Here is a 16,205-nt window from a genome sequence, read left to right on the forward strand (position 1 = left end):
TGCACCGATGGGTGTCTAACCTGTTAATGGTTTGTCTTTGTGCTCTTTCAAAGCCAAACCAGAGAAAAGAATATTCAGTTATGCCGTTTATTTGAAAGAAAAAATATAAATCTCTTTTCACAAAGACCTTCAGTACAAGTACGTCGACACAAATGATACACAAAATAGTTTGAAAATAGCATATATGGGAAAACATTTACTTAGCAGGTCACACCACGCTCACGAGACGACACCACAGATGAGATGAGGAGTGAGATGAAGATCCTGTTTGTGTTGCAGCTGTACATTTATACGTCAGTTTGCTATGCATTCACTCCCAGAAAATGTTTTTATCAAACACAAACTGTGTAAGAATATAGCTTGCCGATGCAGAGCGAGCCAACCAGCAACAAGCTCGAGGTGAAACTTCAGAAAAAGCACATAAAGAAGGAACATTTTTACCTTCTGATGCAAAAATACGACTTAATACTGAATAAAAAAACAAACACCTTGACGAGTCACCGAACCCAATAATGCGATACTCAAAACCCACTCAAGTGCATTTGATTCAACTTGCATGATTAGCACAATTTTTGCATCACAAATCTCAGTAAAGATGTTCAGAACAGCATGACTGATAAAAGCATCGTCTAAAACGATGTGTTCCGGATGCACTGAGCTGTATTTAAGCGACCAAAAAGCCTCAAATGACCAGGAAATAGATGGAAAATGTGCAAACAGAGCAAATGGATTGGATGTAGAGCATTTGCTGTAAAGATGTAGAACTCATGCACTTAACAAAAACATCAATGCAGACGGAGCTTCGGACCGCAGCTGTCCACGATAGCCACCGCTTCTCCTCTCTCGGTGGTTTCTGACCGAACCCATTAGAAAGGCAGTGCTAATGTTGCAACATGATCAATCAGGTGCACATAGTGTCTCTTTTGGAGACAGAACCAGCCCTTCGTATCTCTTGGTGCAAGTCCTTCTATAACGTGATGCCGTTGCCGCCACGACGGAGCTCCACCGGAGGTAAACACGCCGTCCATGAGTGTTCGGCAGCCCAGTGAAATCCTCTAAGTGCCTGGGACGAAGCTGACGTTGATCCAAATGAGCAGTCCAAGCTGTGGTGAGGTTCAAATATCCCCCCATTAAGGCTTAGCTTAGGCTGAGGGCTGTGATAATAGCTCCAGCGCTGAGGTCCTTTGGCACAGGCCGAATCTCATTAAGGATTGTTGCGCTTTTATCTGATTTATGAATCATTCATTGTCCTTGAGCGCTCGAAGCCCACGCATTCTGATTCGTTCTTCTGTTCATCTGTGAGAATATCAGCCCAGATGCGCTTTCTGGCCTTAAAATGGTGTAATTAAGAGTCTAAATACGTGTCGGTGAGATAACGTTGAGGGAGTTGTAGCTGCAGACACCCAATTCATTTACAGTCTGAACGGGAGGTTGCAGATCGGTCTCCCTTAGGAGCGATTCTCTCGGTGCAGGAGGGAAGATCTGGAAAAATCAAAACATAGGGAGTCTTCACTTATTTATTCTGAACTACAGCTGAGGTGGATTGTTGTTCATGCGTGCGCCTACCTAAGAGACCTTCGGCTGTCTTTCTCCATGTTGTTCTCGGGACCTTCGCTCTCATACGAGGCCAGATGCAGCTCTGCAGGCAAACAGAACGGGAAACCTGAATTTCATTTGCTCTCTCATTTGTGTGCGGCACTTGTGCCATTCATATGCATGACTGTATTAGACGATCAAATACAGACCATCTTCACTGAAGACAGGCGTGGTAACGAGGTACTGGAGAATGCGGCGGTCTCTGTCAAAAGGACAAATCACCTGGCGCCAAACCAGGAACTCGCTCACCTGCTTCGCGAGCTCCCACAGTTTCTGTGGAGACACGGCACGAACAGATTTTATGACAACAGCCTAATTAGATGTGCCAATAAGCAAAAAGACTAACAGAGAATGAGTAAATTAGAGGGACATGGGGGAGACGTAATACTCTCTATGACCACATGGGGGGTTGGGCGGGTCAGTACAGTCTCTTTTCATAGCTTCATCTGCTGCGGTTTAAGTGATGCGACGACACAGTCGATTCATTCAAACACAGAATCTGTCATTTTAAAATAAATCTCTTCAGCCGAGGACCGACCTCAAAGTTGATGTGTCCGTTGGACAGCCTGCTGGCGCACCCTTCATTCAGGAAGTAGATGTCCTTAATGAGGAGGCTGAAGAAAGGAATCACAATCTGGAGGAAAGACATTTGATTCAATTCATGGCCTGTATCCGAGACGGCTGCAAGAGGGCTGTGCGCTCGCTCACCTTCTCCTGGCTGCTGTGTGCCGTCTCTGACCTCTGGGTGGCGCCCCGGAGCGCCGTGCGGTAGTTGCTGAAGTTACTGGACGGGTCCATCTGATGCTGAGAGACAATCACGCAGAGCAGACATGCGTCAAACATCAACGCGCGCGGGTCAATTGCAGCGTAGAATCTAACAGCTTTTAGGGGGACAGAAATGGAGATGGTCATCGCGACTCTCTCCGGATCACCCCCTTCTACCTACGTTGCACATATTAAGTGTCTTGGTAATTTATTGTCATTTATTGTCATTCATTGTCATTTTGCATCTGTTGTGTAAAATTAGTTTTATTTTTCGAATGTTATTTTGCATTAATTGAGTAAAATTGAGTAATTTAATATTGGTTTTATTTTTATTTGTATTACGAAAATTGTATTGTTAAATGTCGATGATTTATGTACTAAGGACTTTCAACGGAAACAAGACCGCAAGGGCTTTTTTGAAATGCTCTTCTTAGACAGGATGTTTGACTGTACTTGTACTGTAATACATGCTACTGTGTGACTGTACTTGTACCCTAACATTCTATCTAATAAATATATTCATCATCATCATCATCACAGGAAGTGCTGCAGACTGCAGTTTTCTCACCTCTAGAATTTCAAACTTGTCAGTGTTGACTTTGCTCCAGGTTTTCTTCAGCCTGGCGACCGGACTCATGTTCATCCCAGCTGAAATACACAGAAGTTATTATTATCAGATCTACGATAAAGAGCAGGAGATGCTGCTTAGGCCCTCCAATGTCTCTGTTTATACTTCCTTAAGCATGAGCTTAAACGCGAGCTTAAGTGTGATTTATTCACGTCATTCAGCTTACTGGCTATTAAATGAAGAAACCTGAATGAAAATTGAACTACATCTGCTTTAAAAAGTAATGGATGAACTGGTTAAACTATATGTTGTAAGCAGAATCAAAAACATTTAGCCAGCGGAGTTCTTTTTCTATGACACGTTTAAGAACAGTGGGAAATGTGAGCTGCTTTAATGTCTGCTTGACGAAAAGTGGATTTCCTTGATACTCACTGATGATGGCCATGAGGGAGTTGAAGTTGCCAATGTTGAAACACTCCTGAGCCACATCAATGAAGAACTCTATGATCCGCGCTCGGTGCTTCTTCTTCACGGGCTGTAATGACAGAACACAACAGGAAGTAAATGAAAGGATCTTTAATCACTTGAATGCATGCCAGATTTGTACTTGATTTACTTTAGTAAACACATAGTTCAAGCAGAAACCGAGTACTGTTCATGCTTGCAGGATATTTCTGGATGTCCTTGACAATGCGCTGCTTTATTTTCATTTGAAACTTTGAACGGTGAAACTAAAACCTGCCAGTGAACAAAGGCCCTGCTGTGTGCAAATAGTTCCGGGTTCCTGAATTGCCCTTTTATTAGTTCTTTAAACACAACGTACCATACAGATCTCAGTGGCCACCAGGTAGCTCAGTCTGTTGAACCAGTTGACGTAGGCCTCCAGGTTACTGGTTTTACGCTTCCGGAAAAACCCCTAAAAAAATCAAATGGGGGGTGGCGGTCAGAACACATGCAAGTCTGAATGAAAAGGACATTTAGAGCGTTTGTGACACTTTTTCATCAGATTTCTGTCTGTATTTTAACTGCTTTAATGGAAAAAGTGTCAAATGCACACAGAGGAAGCAAGAACTGAATCCAACTTCAGTTTTATTTTGAGCTTTGCTGTGATGATGTAATCCCAGAGATGCACGGCCCCATTAAAACGTTTACACAACACCTGCAGCCCACTCCACTCCGGTTTTACCCCCCCCCCCCACACACACACACACACACTTCAGGATCCTTTACACTGACTCAACCGCTCTTTTACACAAAGCGGATCTTATATAATTGCCGCAGCTCCTGCGAGGGCAAAGATACAGCGCGGCCTCACGGAGCGGCTGAATGCTTTCTCTCAACAGGGATGATTTCATACGGTCCTTTAAGATGAGTCACAGGACCCCCGGGGGGGGGGGGGGGGGGGGTAGCTCTTCAGAGAAACAGAACAGAGCTACACAGATTCTACCAGGGATGTTTCATGTGGTTTCTAAAGCTAAAGCTAAATAGCTGAAACGAAAAGAAGAGTCCACAAATCACACTGGAAATAGACCCAAAGTAAAGACATGACATCAAAACGATGACGTCCTGCATGTCCGAAAAGACTCTAAAGTTCTTACCTTATGGTTCTCCAACGGATCCTTCATGGCAAACGTCTGGATGAACTCTTCAGGACCGATGAAACTCAATCTGTCCTGAAAGCAGAAAAGACAGACAAAACTATGAGGACAACGAAAGGGAGATCAATAAAATAAAGGGTCTTGAACCAAAGAACCAACGAACGAGAATAAAAAACAGCAAAGGTATGACAACAAGACTGGAGGCGATGATGGAAGCGGTTTCGGAAGGAGCGCTCCAACGGCAATAAAGTTTTACTGCAAAAGAAAAAACTGGCAGCTCGATAACAAACTAAAAATAATTTCTCTTTATGTAAAACTATGCTATAAATAACGCTTCTTTAAGCACTCCCAAAACCAAGTTACAGCAAAACATGCAAACGGGTTTATAGCTAAACAATAAAAAGAGCGACAATCGTAAAGAAGAACAGATTCGCACTTTAACGTTTTCATTAAACCCCTAAAACAGACATTTTTAACAGCAGCTTTTACACCATCAAACATTTTAACCTCCCTAAAACCAGCAACAGGCGGCTGCACGTGTGACATATTAAGGCTCAACGCCTCACCAGCTCAATGTGTGTGAGCTGCTGTGCTAGGATGAACGGGTCGTCGCACGCGCTCATGACATCACTTCGCTGACCAGAGGCCTGCTTGGTTTTCAGGGAGGCGGGCCGCTCCATCGCCGCGGTGCTGAGCGCGGCGACCGCCTCCTCGTACTGGCCGAGAGCAGAGAGGCGTTTGATGAGCCGCTGAGTCATCTGCTGCATGGCTCGCCAGGAGAACTGGAAACACGACATTTAGATTCCTCTCATTAACCATCTCAGATCTACAGACGCACCTTCACTCGGGTTTTAAAATAGGAACCTCACCTCATCCCCCCGGGCCACATGGTGCGTCATGTCCTTGAGACAGCGCATCATCCTCTCGTCCCTGAAGTCATACGGAAACGTCTCCGTCCACTCTGTCAGCAGCTGCACCAGTTTAGGCGCCACCTCACGGAAACGGATCTGGAGAAGCACGATTGTAGCGTTGATTTATAACGTCTGCACTGAGACGAAAACCCGTCAGAACCTTTTCGTGTCCCAATCAGCACGAGAGAAGTGGAAGCGGTTTCCCTTCCAACGCGGTCTGTGTTTTCAGAACGAAAACTGAAACTATTCCCTCAAACGTTCCAGAGGTCGACGTGTGTCTTCAAAGCCAATAAAAAAAAAAAATCTCCAGACATTTTTAATTTATATTGCATGAAATAATTCAGTTAATTAACACAACTGTGGACATACTGTACCGTTCCCTCTCCTATAAATACCAGTCATGATCTGAATTTTCTTTTTTATTAATTCTTAAAAATTCTATTTAAACATGTTCCAGACAATAATATTGTTACGGTGTTAAATAAATCCTCCTTGTTGTTCAACTGTTTCTCATTCCTGATATTCCCAGACACGTCCTGATTATCATTAACTGCTTTTCCTAATATCAGCCAATGAAAACCTGCGTCACTCAACCGCTAATGGAGATGACCAATCATTCCTGTGTGTTTGCATACGGTCTTGCGGTCTTACCTTATCCAGCAGGACGTCTCCAGACCGCTGCTGCTCCACACACAGGTGGCAAACCGTGGTCATGAGCTCAAACGGGTGCAGGAAGAGGCGGGAACTCAGCAGGAAGGTGAACACGTATGACCTCTGAGAGGGCGGAGAGAGAACTTGCATAACGCTGCCGAACATTAACGACACGTTTAATGTAGATTATTGCTGCTTACATCGGGGTAATAGTCGACTGTGGGAACCAGGTGCTGGATCAATGCCTCGAGAGAAGCGGAAACCAAGCTGTTGTCATGGTAACACATCTCCCCATAGCTAGCGGTGATGGTGTGTCCATAAAATCGGCCTTTGGCTGTAACAGAATTGTTACGACATGACGGCTCGCTGCTGCTGCTGCTGCTGCTGTGGCGGAGCGCCCGTCCGGGACAGGAAGTGGAGTGCTGGCGTGGGCTGTGCGGCTGCGGCGTGGAGTACGGGTTCTCCGACACCGTGCAGCTGCTGTGGCGGTGATGCTCCTTCGCAGTCGCAGATGAGACGGAGGAGCTGCGGCAGGAGCTCTGAGGCTGCGGGACGTCGTAGGGGTTTTCTGTGGGGGAGTAGCAGTCATGGTAGATGTCCTCCTTCACGGGCTTGGGGCCGGGGCCGGCGCCGGCGCCGTTGCGGTACGGGCTGTGAGGTTGAGGACGGTTGTTGTTGTTGGTGTACGAGTTGAACTTTCCAGCATACGGGGTTGTGGGAGGCATGATGAGCTGCAGAAAAGAGACAAGGAAGTCGGTCGTACGGATCAAATGGAAATTGATTGATTGGATCCTTTTTATTGAATCATGATAAAGTTATTTCACCGCAGATATGAAAATAAACTAAATTACATAATGAAGGCTTGTCGATCAATCAAAACCGGCCTCTTGTCCTGTTTATTACAGAATGTACAGTTGTTTTATCTAAGAGATAAGAAGTCTTTATTTGCTGGGGACGCACGCCCAATGCTCTCTTTTCCCTCTACGTCCTGCCATATTAAAAAATGCCCGATCAATAAATAAATAAACTCTTGGGACGCACGATAACTGATCATTGCTATTGTTCGTGTTCCTATTTGAGAAATGAAAGGTATGGAAAGCCAAAATAAGTGCAGACAACTTTATATATGTCTCCATTCACCATGAATCAGTTCCTTCCAGACACAAAGCTGACGTGTTTATATCCCTTTATTCTCCATCCAAAATGTATTTCATTTATCCAGCAGTTAGCTGAGCTTAGCTGTCTGAATCAATATGTCAGTCGCTGATCTTTATAATGTGGCTGTGGACTGAGTGAAACAAACAGACGACTTCAGATCGCCTCCTCCCTCCCTGGGAATATAACTTTAGCTACGCTCAGATGTTGTGAAAATATCAGTTTGAGTAACTTGATCTCGCAAAGCAAAGACTTAAGACGTGTCTGCAAAAGTAATTATACTTAATGGCATAATTTCACCCCTCCTCTGGTTTGACTTTGAACTGTTGAAAGATAGCTCCTTGTGTAATTCACTTTCCCTAAAATGTTATTTGATGGTTTAGCAATAAATAAGCTTTGAAGCAGAGGTTTCTTTGTTCCTGCTTTATGTTTTCACATTCCTCAAACTAATTTCTGGCACCAAGGCTGCGGAAAAAAAAAAATTCTATATTGTTGTAATGTTGTAGATGTTTTGATTGAAGGAAGGTAAGCTGATCCCAGATCACCGCTGAGGCGCGCTCTAACTCGGGAGCCATCTTTATCCTGCTCTAAGGAAGCACATGGCAGCGTAAATCACACATAACCCACGCGGTTACATCGACACGGGCACAAAGACACAACCCTGCGGGACTCCAGCAGTCTTTTGTTTGTCCGTCGCAGTGCCGACGGAGGTGTGTCTGCCTGAGCCAACATCTTACACACACACACACACACATGCACACACCCTTGTCCACCGTGGCGCCTAGCCCCATGCCGATATAATCCAAACACACACATGTCACACATAAACAAACCACAGCGCCTGGACGGTTGCCAGTGTCGGCCGGTCCAGTGCCAGCCCCTCTCCTGAACGCCGTGATCTGTGCCTGCTGTTTTCCTTCTAACTCGGTTAAAGGATTACGGTAGCTTTACCTTCCTAAAGTTACTAAGTGTAATCTGGGACAGCGTGGCTCTGTGCTCGAGTTGAGGTAGGAATCTAGAGCGAGGTAAAATAATCCTGAAAGGTTCCCAAACTCAAATGGAAACAGGTCAAAAATGCAAAACTAAAGTCGCTTTTTCCCAGACTGCCTTCCTCCCAAAGTTAACTCCTCGGATTCGTCTGCGGCTTCCGTGCTGCAGCGCTGAAATGATAGGTTGGACACTCCACGGTCGATTTAATGATGATGTTGGGAGTGTAATTTCAGATTGGAAGCATTGTTGAAATTCTCTTGTTTGTAAACGTTCATAATTGCAGCCTTACGGAAGGGCTTTGGTATGATAATAAAAACAGAAACGTACAGCTCTGGAAGAACGTTGCACTGCAAAAACCCACTAATATGCAGTTTCATGAACGCACGGTTTGTTTCTCCACTTAGGAAGAAGCGTATTCCCCCTTTAACTGGCATCGCTTGTGAGAACAGACCAATGGCTCCAATCCTGGTTCATCAACATGTTAAAAATGCAGGCAAAATGTAAACTTTTCCAATTTTCCAAAGTGGTTAAAAGAGTCAATATCAAAATGATTTGTGTGGACGGACGGACGGACGGCTTCTGACTGCATGAAAACGGAAACGAGTTTCATTAAAGCTGCTGCTGGTCCTCGTCCATCAGGCCGGGACCCTCCGTCTTTTCCTTTTTTGTTTGTTCCAATCTTTCAACCTTTGGACATTTTTTCTAAATCGCATAATGCGGGTTTAAAAAGCTGCACCCAGCTCTGTTGAGGCCAGTTATAACAACTGGGGGCGGGGGGGGGGGGGGGGGTGTAATGCGAGGGAGGTCTTCAACAATAGATGTATTATCTATCCTGTCATGGATTTAACAGCCTCAGTAAGACCCCCCAGGAAGAGATCACAGCAGATTGGACACACACACACACACACAGCAGCTTTCACACACTCGGCTTCCACCGCTGGTCCGACTGACGCCCTTGCCTCTGTGGGGCCGGGATCCTTTTCACATCACTCAAACCAGGAAAGCGCTCGTCTGAGCTGTGAAGTATTGTTACGCCTCGACAGGCCTCGTCTGAAGCGCCGAGTGGAGCCAAAGTAAAGGAGCGCATTGAAGCTCGCGTATTGACACAGTCAGATAAAGCTGCACGCGATACCAGGGCTTCAAGGTCAAGCACTCATTTAGTGGAAGGAATATATGCACAGCACAGAGCAGGCTGCAAAGCATAGCCATAGGAGCATGGCTTGTCTTGTCCAAGCACTCTGCAGACCAACTCGCTCGGTCCAGATTGTAGGTCTTCAAGACCGAGTTACAGAAACAGCGATGAGACAAACTAGTAGGAAGACGAGAATTCATATTTGCAAACTCAAAAAGGAGGACAAGCGGCCCAGAAATGAACCCAATATTTGTGTCTATTGAATGTTGACGTTGGAGCGACAGCATCTCAAGTCAATGTAAAGAAATCTGAAGCGGTCCAAACAACCGATTCATCCGCCATGATCGGATTAGGTCATCAATTCCACTGAAACGCCATCAGCGGTGTAAAGTTCACTGTGTAGCTTGACGCAAGTTGAAAACACGGTGAGAGAGAAACGCCCAGAAAGCGGAGCGGTAAAATAATTAACCATGCAAAGCTCGCCTTGTCCAACTTTGCACTTTGACAGTAATTAGGTGTCGTACTTAAGGGAGTGTGAACGAAGGGTGTTAGTCAGAGAGGAGACGCTCCATCAGCCCCCCCCGCCCCCCCCCCTGCAATAAAAGAGGTTGAAAGTCCAGGCCGCGCTCACGGCGCTTACTATCGGTTGTGTCAAAGCCGCACAATAAAACGCTTTGTGGACAAGAGTCCAATCTAAACATCCTGTGGGAAGACGTCACCACATATCACACGAAAGAACAAGGACAGCCAGAGGACAGATTCGTTAGTTAGATCATTAGTTAGATCATTAGTTAGTTGGTTAGATCATTAGTTAGATGGTTAGATTATTAGTTTGCTAGTTAGATCGGTAGGTAGAGCATTAGTTAGTTGGTTAGATCATTAGTTCACTAGTTAGATCATTAGTTAGTTGGTTAGATCATTAGTTAGTTAGATTATTAGTTCGCTAGTTAGATCATTAGTTAAAGCATTAGTTGGTTGGTTAGATTATTAGTTCGCTAGTTAGATCATTAGTTAAAGCATTAGTTGGTTGGTTAGATTATTAGTTCGCTAGTTAGATCATTAGTTAGAGCATTAGTTAGTTGGTTAGAGCATTAGTTAGTTGGTTAGAACATTAGTTAGTTGGTTAGATCATTAGTTCGTTGGTTAGATTATTAGTTCGTTTTTTTGACATGACAAGCTCATGCAGGCCAAAACGATGATCTGTGACTCTTCAGGTAACGAAGGTGATGTGAACTCACAGTTGTCACGAAATGGCAGCTACCTGCAGCATCACCTTACAATGATCACTGCCGAACGTCTTTCTCGTCCTTCGGTTGGATCGTCAGCAGGATTATGAAGAAGAAGAAAAAAGGTGCTGAGCGGATTTCAAGCGAGACAGACGTGCAGGATTGTTTCGACCTTGGTCCGGCGCCATTCTAGTTCATTACCGGGAAATGTTGGGGCTTCACAAGCAGGAACGAGGAAACAAATCTGCCTCGAACTAAAACAACGCATCGCCATTTAGACTGTTCGGGTTATTTTTCAAGGAAGTTCCAGAGCATGAAACTTGAGTTAGTTTCCCTTCAAACTATATTCTTTGGCTCATGAGACTGGAAATCTAAACAATTTAGGGAAATGGACCATTTTATCAAGCAAATGTTTTCTCAATGGACATTTCTGTCGCTTCCTCTACAAGTTCTGTTTCCATTCACACAAGCAGCGGGTCTGGATGGGATTCCCATGTCCAGGCAGAAGGACCTGCGTGAACTAGATCAGATAGAGAGGCAAGCGGAGCCGCGCTCGGACTGGCCGAGGAGATTACAGAACGTCACCGAAACACTCCGGGTCCTGTTCTTCATCTTTCTGTTCTCACACCGCATTCGAGCACGAGTTTGTGTGTGTAGCCTGCACACACACACACACACACACACACACATGCACAAGCGTTGCCTCAGTCACCCACACACACCTGTCCCCTGTATGAGCTGATAGGCTAGTACGGCATTAACCCAGAGTCAGAAAGGATAGAGACACATTATCTCTCTCACACTCACACTCACACTCACACGCACACACACACACACACACACACACACACACACCACTGCCTCTCCACGCAGCAGGATTATTTTAAAGTTGAGCAACAATTGGATTTAATCTGCCTAATGTCGCTTCAGAAAACCATTCGTTGCTAATCCCTTTTATTCTGGGCTGTTTCAGGTAATCTTGCAAAGTAAAGCAGATTTGTGGCGTTCATTTCAGCAGATTGGGACTCCGTTGTTTTTTACATATAGAATAATGTGGGGAATGAAGCCCTTTGAAGTATGCTTGGCCAGAAGAACACACTTTCTCTCAGTCTTTTTTGTTTTCTCTACGGGACACACACACACACACACACACACACACACAATCTGTTAGTCTCTCTCCAAACCACAGTGCCTGGTCCACATTATGTGCTCCTGTCTGAGTCATAACACAGTAAAAGTAAAAGCCCTGCTGAGTAACCCCCCCCCCCCCCACCGAACCATCAGCCTATTAATAAACTCACATGGGTGAGAAACAAAAACAACAACAACAACAACAAATGCATCCAGGAGGAGGAACATAGGAGCTGGGACGGATACTGTTAACCTTGTTTTAATCTAACAGTGTGTTTTAGCTTAACATGGATTTACGAGAATAATACATTTAATTAATTTACATTATAGTAATTACCAGCAGCCTATAAGAATTAGTTGGTATTAAAAAAAAAGGAGTGACATAACGCCTTTGAATAAATAACTTTGTGTAGATGAAGCCTCATTGCATAAAGAATAAAGTTTAAATTAAAAAATAAAATAAACGCTCCATCTACAACTTACCTCTTTAGGGATGCAGCTCAATGCCAGAAAGTAATTTCTCTCACCGACCGAAGCTCTTGGGAAAGAAACGAAGCTATTCCGAACTATTTGTATTCTCCGCTCCGGTTGGAGACGCGCACGGACACCGGGACAGGTCTTTTACGCGCCGCGTCCCCTTTTCATTGTGTCTCTGCTCCAGATAAGTCCATTTGAGCGAGCAGCAAAGTAACGAGACTCAAAAGATAGGCGTATTCAAATGACTTCCACGGAGCCGGCAAAACTGGCCAATCGCTGCACGGGGGCGGGAACCTCCTGGGGGGGGTGAGGACCAATCGCAACGAATGTGTCAAGGAATCGAAATCTTTGGAGATTCTGATTGGCTGGCATGTCGCTGAGCTCCGCCCGTTCAGCCGCAGTGAAAAGCAGCGAGTGTTTTTGTTGGAGCGCTGAAGTATGGAAGGTGTAAGGTTTCCTGAGGAATGTGAGCGTGTGTGCGGCTCAGAAATCAACAGTTTGTAAAAGTATGCTTGTGAGCTGCGTACGCTTTCCTTGGTGGCGACAACGTTGTATTCTATTCTAACCAAATACAAATTGGATGGATGAAATGTTTAAATTCCCTCCAATATAATTAATTATTATCCGTGAACATTTTGTTGCTTCAAAGCTTAAATTGATAATTAATTAGCATAGTGGCTTGGAACAAACTTAAAAAACATCCTAAATGTTTTATATAAGCCTTAAATGTATTTCATTTTCCTGCATAAGGTTGCTATAGACATGTTAAAAACAATTTTACAGACATGCATTTGCATTTCAGATACATGTTTTTCCTCATTTGACCATTTATGTGTTATATAATAAAGTTAAAGATACATGGACGTAGTGAGGGAGGACCTGAGAGTGGCTGGTGTTGGGGAGGACGATGCAAAGGACAGGGTGAAGTGGAGAAAGTTGATTTGCTGTGGCGACCCGCTCACGGGACAAGCCGGAAGAAGAAGAATGAAAGGTTTCCATTAAGTACTGAGGAAAATATCCAACTTTTTGTAGCTGCTATATGCTCCACTATAGTCACCAGTGTGTTACTCACGTTTTTTCTGGCTCTTATGCAACAGGACCAAAGAGCATTTAGCGGGATTTTCTCAGCTTTTAGGCTTAAATCAAGTGCCTGTTGCCATTGAAACTAACTTTGGAGCAGTGCCCCCCCCTCCTTCCAGAAAATGTCATATTGAATGGAGGACCATAAGACAAAAACCTTTCAAAAGAGTGATCCTGTGCTTTTAATTTCTGTTGAAGGATCCTTGACATGAATTAGTTTTGGAGCCACGAGATAGCTAAACGAATGAACTGGAAATGAATGCGCCATCAAGCTGGGGAGAGGGTGACTACTCCCACTGGGGGGGGGGGGGGGGGGCTTCTTCAAGAGGTGTCTTTTCATGTGTGATGGATGATTATGAATATAAAACATTGCAAAATTGAATTCCAAACTGAAAAGGCAGCAGGGAAAATCAGAAAAAGAAGCGGACGACCCGTCTTATTGCTGGGGGTGAATGGGGATCCATAACAAATGCTGACTGTCAATCATTTCAAGACACTGCTAATTGATATCAACACATATTTGCTTTCTATCTCAGTTATGGCACAAATTGTGCAACTGAAGTTGAGTTATTTTCATCTGCTAGTGCAGCTCAAAGCAGGATTAACTGATTAAAGCGTTTGTGGCGGCGTCCAAATCTCTTTTATAAAGTGTTTATTGTGCAACATTCCTCTTATGCACCGTGTTTGTGAGTGGAACATGCTTTCAAAGCACATTCGTATTTCTATCAGACTGCTCAGGTAATTACTTTAGCCAGGCCCACAAGCTCATATGTGTATAAATGTATGTTGCTCAACCATTTAATTCTACCTGTCTGAGTAAATCTATAAACAGTTATTGACTCCCAGCTGTTTGTGTGCACTACTCAACATAGTATTAAAGGCAACATGGTCATTTCCAGGATTATCTTTTTCTTCTTCTTCTTTTTTTGCATGAATTAACTCCTGCAAGCCCAAACGGTTGGAGAAATTGCGCAACACTTAACATTTAAGTGATCCTTAAATTGATGACAATAATCTATGATAATGAGGAGATGATCGAAATTTAGATTTTCGTGTGACAGTAGGAATACGCCTAAAAAAAAGAATCCCTCGTGAGATGCGAGTCTGTTTATCTTTTTAGGCACCGGCAGGATTAAATATTCAGAGTCAACATTGTACTTGAACTTTGTGAATAGTACACAACGGCACTCATCTCTTTATCCACATGTGAAGAATATACTCTAAATATATATACTGTGCTTTTTCAAACTGTCTAATTTTGTCTGAATTGTGATAATTAAAGCGAGGTGGAGTTCGTATCATGCCCACCCCCTCAACTCCCACCGCACTGCTACCACTCAGCTCAGAACAGTTCAGTCCTTTTCACTGTGTCAACATCAAATTATAAAAACGCATCATTATGTACACACAATACCGGCAGGACCTGAAGATGTGGGCGGCGTGTTTCTTTTTTTTCGTTTTCACATCACTGACGCCTCTTGTGTTCTGACACATCAGCGTTTGAGCGAGAATAGCTGATCTCTGAGTCTTTCAAGCTGCAAGGTTCTACTCATTTCAATAACACAACTCCTACACAAGCCGCACAAGTGCACAGCCCCGAAGCTGGCTCATGCGTGGATCACAAATGTGTGCAACACAAAGTACGCCCATGCATGCACACCCACACTTGCACACGCATCTCCTTCCGGTGCCACTTGGCCGTGGTGATGCTCCGGCGGCGGGCGACGGCCCTCATGAGATTTGGCTCTTTTTTTTATTTTTAAATGGTTGCAGGAATATTTCCTGTCTGAGTGGCTTTTGGAGTTAAGTATGTCAATGTAAGTTACTCGTATTTGTTGTATGGACATTTAACTCAATTCGTATCGCTATCATAATTTGAATGCTTGTCACATGTTCTCTTCATAATATCACCTGTGATTAGTGAATAATTTTGAATATTTCAACTTACATCAAACACAGTAACCTCTTTGGAAGAGCCAGGAATTAAAATGGTTCCAGAACCATAACAAAGCCAAGAATTCACTGTTATTTTAATATGGTTTAAATGACCTAATGGTCTGATAACAAGACTAATAATAAGTATATTATCACATTGATATCATTATTAGATTACAGTAGAAGTTATTCACAAAAAGCTCAATGTCAGTAATGGTGGATTTTTCTGGATCTAGATCCATAGTCTTTGAAGATACAACAAATCCGTTTTCCCACTACTAATTCCACAGTGTCTTGGTAAAGGCCAGCTAAAAGAGAGCCTCCTTGGCCGAGGTAATAATGTAGTAGCCGGAGGGGGACATCAAACCGAGGTCACATGCTTTCAGAGGCTGAATGGGTTCGGTGGTCTAATTGAGTTTGGAATGTTTACTGCCTCTGATCTGCTCACATTGTCACGCAAGTAAATGGTCAAATCATCATGAAGAGCTAAACTGCACGCCTGTATAAGTACACAGAACCATGCGTGTTAAGTATAAATAGCACTTTGTTTCAACGGTTCTGTATTCATGGACCACCAGAGAACCTCGGCCACACTGCTTAGACGGAAATAGAGGCCAAGACACGCCATTATTTATTTTGCATAATTCTCTGAAGCCAAGACTGAGAGAATTATCAAGAAGTTTTTGTGAAAGACGATTCCATCCGGTTGTAAATTCACTGGACATACTCGGAAAAAAGCAAGGACCAGTTGTACAAATCAAATATTTTCTTCCTACTCTGCCATCCTCTCATCTGAACATCATCTCTTTCAGCTCGTTGTTTTCCAGTCAGCAATTTTACCATTTACTTTTCTCTCACGATACATTCAAAGGTTCAATTTTGGGTCGTCTACACAGATGTTATTAACAAAGAGAGGCATATAGAAGTCGATCTCAAACAGAAGATCATTTTTGCAGATGAACTTAAAATCGTTAGTTGGCCAGAAACAAT

General features: G+C 43.8%; 1 protein-coding gene across 2 annotated transcripts; it reads right to left on the minus strand.

Annotated features, from left to right (window-relative positions):
• Nucleotides 1-73: 73 nt before the first annotated feature.
• On the minus strand, nt 74-12,363 carry LOC137908238 (ras-GEF domain-containing family member 1B-B-like). Of its 2 annotated transcripts, none has more exons than XM_068752613.1 (14): nt 12,207-12,363; nt 6,290-6,820; nt 6,090-6,212; nt 5,397-5,534; nt 5,094-5,309; nt 4,528-4,602; nt 3,753-3,845; nt 3,362-3,464; nt 2,930-3,009; nt 2,305-2,400; nt 2,135-2,230; nt 1,746-1,869; nt 1,567-1,639; nt 74-1,482 (listed from the first exon to the last, which is right to left on the minus strand). In XM_068752613.1, exons 2-14 carry the CDS (start codon nt 6,812-6,814, stop codon nt 1,449-1,451), a joined length of 1,776 nt encoding a protein of 591 aa, XP_068608714.1. In that variant the 5' UTR covers nt 6,815-6,820; nt 12,207-12,363; the 3' UTR covers nt 74-1,448. The 2 variants fall into 2 exon arrangements, with proteins under 2 accessions (XP_068608714.1, XP_068608715.1); XM_068752614.1 differs by lacking the exon at nt 12,207-12,363 and having other exon boundaries at nt 6,290-6,417; nt 6,757-6,814.
• Nucleotides 12,364-16,205: the final 3,842 nt, after the last annotated feature.

This window comes from Brachionichthys hirsutus, chromosome 19 (assembly GCF_040956055.1).
Source record: "Brachionichthys hirsutus isolate HB-005 chromosome 19, CSIRO-AGI_Bhir_v1, whole genome shotgun sequence".
NCBI classification, from domain to species: domain Eukaryota; kingdom Metazoa; phylum Chordata; class Actinopteri; order Lophiiformes; family Brachionichthyidae; genus Brachionichthys; species Brachionichthys hirsutus.

What these genes read in the sequence shown, in the direction of transcription:
- LOC137908238 (XM_068752613.1), bottom strand. Translation starts at nt 6,814, where the DNA reads ATGCCTCCCACAACCCCGTATGCTGGAAAGTTCAACTCGTACACCAAC. An exon ending in GAGACGTCCTGCTGGATAAG is followed by an intron (nt 5,535 to 6,089) that starts GTAAGACCGCAA and finishes GTGCTTCTCCAG; the next exon opens with ATCCGTTTCCGTGAGGTGGC. An exon ending in CTCCCTCATGGCCATCATCA is followed by an intron (nt 3,010 to 3,361) that starts GTGAGTATCAAG and finishes TGTGTATTTCAG; the next exon opens with CTGGGATGAACATGAGTCCG.